Source organism: Pyrus communis, chromosome 8, assembly GCF_041283825.1.
Source record: "Pyrus communis isolate YQ-2024b chromosome 8, ASM4128382v1, whole genome shotgun sequence".
Classification (NCBI taxonomy): Eukaryota; Viridiplantae; Streptophyta; class Magnoliopsida; order Rosales; family Rosaceae; genus Pyrus; species Pyrus communis.
In genome coordinates, this window is record NC_142572.1 from 17,751,349 (window position 1) to 17,755,450 (window position 4,102).

Sequence of the window (4,102 nt, forward strand, 5' to 3'; positions counted from 1 at the left end):
ATCATGTTGACTTGAAACCTGTTATTTTATTGTTGTTTTCATGTCATGTCAGAAATTACCGGATCTACCTACCCTCAACTCTCATCCTAATATCACTACTTCCGCCACAGTTAAAACAATTTATCGACCAATATCACACATTTATATAATAATGTCTTCCATTAGAAATTCTAAATTTCGTATTCAAAATTCATCAATGTAAACTTTGTCATCTATGTATAACAAAAAAAGAAAACTAAAATTAACGTGATCCATGTTCCTTATTCCAAAATGGTAAGGTGAAAAAAAATAATAATAAAAACTCTCATAACTACAAAATTGACAATTTGGACACGTGTCAACCTCCTAATGGCCACAAACACAACATATTTCATCTGCAACTAACATTTTCTCTTTTCCACGTCAACGAAAAAACCGTCTATAAAATGCCAACTCCACACTCCACAAAATCCGACCAATCTCACCGTCCGTCCGTTTAGCAGCCCGCAAATCCAACACTATCTCCAACAATTCACCACAACTAAAAAAAATAAAAAATAAAAACGTCGATACGGAAGCGTTTCGGTGCGTTTCTGATTCGGTTGAACCATGAGCGCCCAATTGCGCGAACACGACGACGAGTTGTCGAAGCTGCGAGACGACGCGGACGATGACGAAGCCAACCGCCTGCTGCAGCCGCAGTCCCTGTCGCTGTCGTCGTCAACATGGGACGACGAGGAGGAGGTCGCGTTCGAGGCCCGGGAGAAGATCCTGATCGTCGACGATGCCGTCGACGACGAGTCCACGGCGGTCCCACCTTTTTCGTGGAAGAAGCTGTGGCTGTTCACCGGACCGGGTTTCCTGATGAGCATAGCGTTCCTGGATCCCGGCAATTTAGAAGGGGATCTCCAGTCGGGCGCGATTGCCGGCTACTCCCTGCTATGGCTTTTAATGTGGGCCACCGCCATGGGGCTGCTGGTCCAGCTGCTCTCCGCCCGGGTCGGGGTCGCGACGGGTCGGCACTTGGCGGAGCTCTGTAGGGAGGAGTATCCGAAATGGGCCGGGTTGGTGCTCTGGTTCATGGCGGAGGTGGCGTTGATTGGGGCGGACATTCAGGAGGTGATTGGGAGCGCCATTGCGATTCAGATTCTGAGCCATGGGTTCTTGCCGCTCTGGGCTGGAGTTCTGATTACGGCTTTGGATTGGTTGGTATTTAGTAATTACTTTCGTTAATCTCGTTTTAAACTCTGTTTTTAAGTCTTGATTTGGGATTTGTGTCCTCTCTTCTTGTCAAATGCTTTTTGATTTGTTCTTGAATTTTGGTTTTCACTGCTTAATTATGGTGATTTAAGTGGATCATTAAGTGGGGTAGTGATTTTTCAGCTTGACTTTTGGTTGAATCTTGTAGCTAATTTTCTACTGGTTTAAAGGAACTTATGCTATTTATTGGGACAATGAGCTGATCAAGTGGCATTGGATTGGAATTGGATTCGATTTCAGTTGTTGACTTTAATATCCTCACCATTAAAACTCAACTTTTTGATGAAAACTAAACTTAATTACAATGAGTAGGGGTTGGTGATTCATGGTTTCGAAGAGTTCGATTACTTATACGTGAAAATTGCAGATGGATAAAAAATTTCTTATTGTTTCATGTTAAAATCATGTTTTAATTGATAAGTTCATGTCTTTTTCTTATGGTGACCGGGTATGGGAGTTAGCTGGTCAACTTTGGCCGTATAGGGTCAATTCTGTTAACTAGGGTTTTGTGTTTTCTCTTTCGTGCAACAGTTTCATCTTTTTATTTCTTGAGAACTATGGGGTGAGGAAATTGGAAGCTGTGTTTGCAGTTCTCATAGCAACTATGGGTTTATCGTTTGCCTGGATGTTTGTTGACACAAAACCGAGTGGGAAAGAACTTTTAATGGGTAAAAATTGTACCTTACTATGCAAACAAGTTGGAAAATTGTTACACTATTGGTTGTACTGAAATGTGTTGATCCACTTCCTCTTCCCTGCAGGTATTGTGGTTCCAAGACTTAGCTCGAAAACAATTCGGCAGGCAGTGGGAGTTGTGGGTTGTGTCATTATGCCACACAACGTATTCTTGCATTCTGCTTTGGTACAGTCAAGAAATATTGATCCTAACAAGAAAGGACGGGTTCAAGAGGCACTAAACTACTACTCAATTGAGTCATCAATTGCACTTTTGATCTCCTTTATGATCAATTTGTTTGTCACCACTGTTTTTGCGAAGGGATTTTATGGTACTAAACAAGCGGAAAGCATAGGACTAGTAAATGCAGGTCAGTATCTTCAGGAGAAGTATGGAGGAGGGCTTTATCCGATTCTTTATATCTGGGGTATTGGGTTGCTGGCAGCTGGACAAAGTAGCACAATAACTGGAACGTATGCTGGGCAGTTTATAATGGGAGGCTTCCTTAATCTTCGTTTGAAGAAGTGGCTGAGGGCATTGATCACACGGAGTTTTGCAATTGTGCCAACTATAGTTGTAGCAATTATCTTTAATAGATCTGAGGCTTCGTTGGATGTTTTGAATGAATGGCTTAATGTGCTTCAGTCGATTCAGATTCCTTTTGCCCTTATACCACTTCTTACCTTGGTGTCCAAGGAGCAGGTCATGGGGGTCTTCAAGATTGGACCTGGTCTCGAGGTATGTTGTTAACATTGTTATTCTACTATTTTGGGCATATTCTATAGCTTTATGTGTACTGTTATATTGTTAGTTTGGTTTGCTCTATCTATTCGGTAATCACTTGTCATGGTTGATATTGATCTTGGATCGCTTTGAAATCCACAAATTCAGCTTTCATATTTCTTTCGACTCTAAAGAGAAAACATCTATATAGATTTTAGAGTAAGCCTATCTGCCTATGGTTATCAGCAACTCATTTTGCATGGTAAAAGAAAATTTACTTTTCGTAATCTGAAAATTGGAGAAGCATTTCATTGACAAGATCTATGTTGCAGAAAGTGGCATGGACTGTGGCGGTTTTGGTGATGGTGATCAATGGTTATTTGTTGTTGGATTTCTTCATTTCTGAAGTCAGAGGAGTGTTGTTTGCTCTTGTGGTCTGCAGTGGCACAGCTGCGTATATAACATTTATTGTATATCTTGTTTCACGGAGTGGTGCCCTCCCTTCTACTTTTTTCAGTTCACTGTTCAAGAGGTTTGCAGATTCAGGTAACTGAATCAACATCCACGCGATTGCAAGAAGCACGGAACATCTGAGTTGTGTTGCGGACCAAATCAAGCCAGTTAGGCGCAAGGGTCCTCTATCTACACTTTCAGGAGTGAAGCTCTTTCGACATAACATTCTCTAACCTTGGTGCATATGTAAGTTACATCTTTCTGAATCGTCAAAATATCCAGACTCGTTAAAAATGAGTACACAAATTTAGACAACTGAACACCGTTGCATTATGGAGCTACACACAATCATCTTGTACGGGTCGATAAGTGAAAACAGAAAATATTCTTTTCTCCAGTTTAGTGGGCGGACAAAGCATCGTTGCAATATTCGGGATGGATTTCTTTCCATGTAACTGATGCAACTTTCGCCTCTTTAAAATTTTGCTATCAGAACGAATTGCTTTGTTATTCTTGAGGTAACAGTTTTTATCTTGTACCATAATGAAACCGGTAAATTCTTGTTATTCTGAGAGTATCGGTAAATACAAAATGAGGAAGTGAAGTTTGCGGAAGTGTTTCGTATCGGTTTCTTTATCCGATTTTGCAAACTTAATGACTTTTTTTTACAGTTTCGTTTAATTAATTTCTTCAGTTCAGACAAATTTAATTGCTGTTTGTAGACCTCAATGAATGGTTTCGTACATATAAATCACGATATGATCTCTAAATTTTTGCATAGATGATTATTATACGATGATTACGAAAATGAACTGTTCCGATTTGTGAGAGTGTATATTACAACTTACAAGGGTGAGGATTAAGAGTCTTATTTAAGCAGACCTCTAAATCTTCCTCGAGAAGATTTTAAGCTTGTAGTTCCAATGCAAGGATGGTATGATATCTCATGAATCACGGTACAAACATTTCTAACCCTTAAGTCAGAAAGCCTGCCACCCAAGTGATGTAGTC

The 4,102-nt window shown here is 40.4% G+C and overlaps 1 protein-coding gene across 1 annotated transcript; it reads left to right on the top strand.

Moving 5' to 3' along the window:
• Positions 1-399: 399 nt before the first annotated feature.
• Positions 400-3,705, top strand: LOC137717916 (metal transporter Nramp2). Its single transcript, XM_068457421.2, has 4 exons — positions 400-1,184; positions 1,771-1,907; positions 2,001-2,653; positions 2,971-3,705. Exons 1-4 carry the CDS (start codon positions 589-591, stop codon positions 3,190-3,192), a joined length of 1,608 nt encoding a protein of 535 aa, XP_068313522.2. The 5' UTR covers positions 400-588; the 3' UTR covers positions 3,193-3,705.
• The last annotated feature ends 397 nt before the right edge of the window (positions 3,706-4,102 follow it).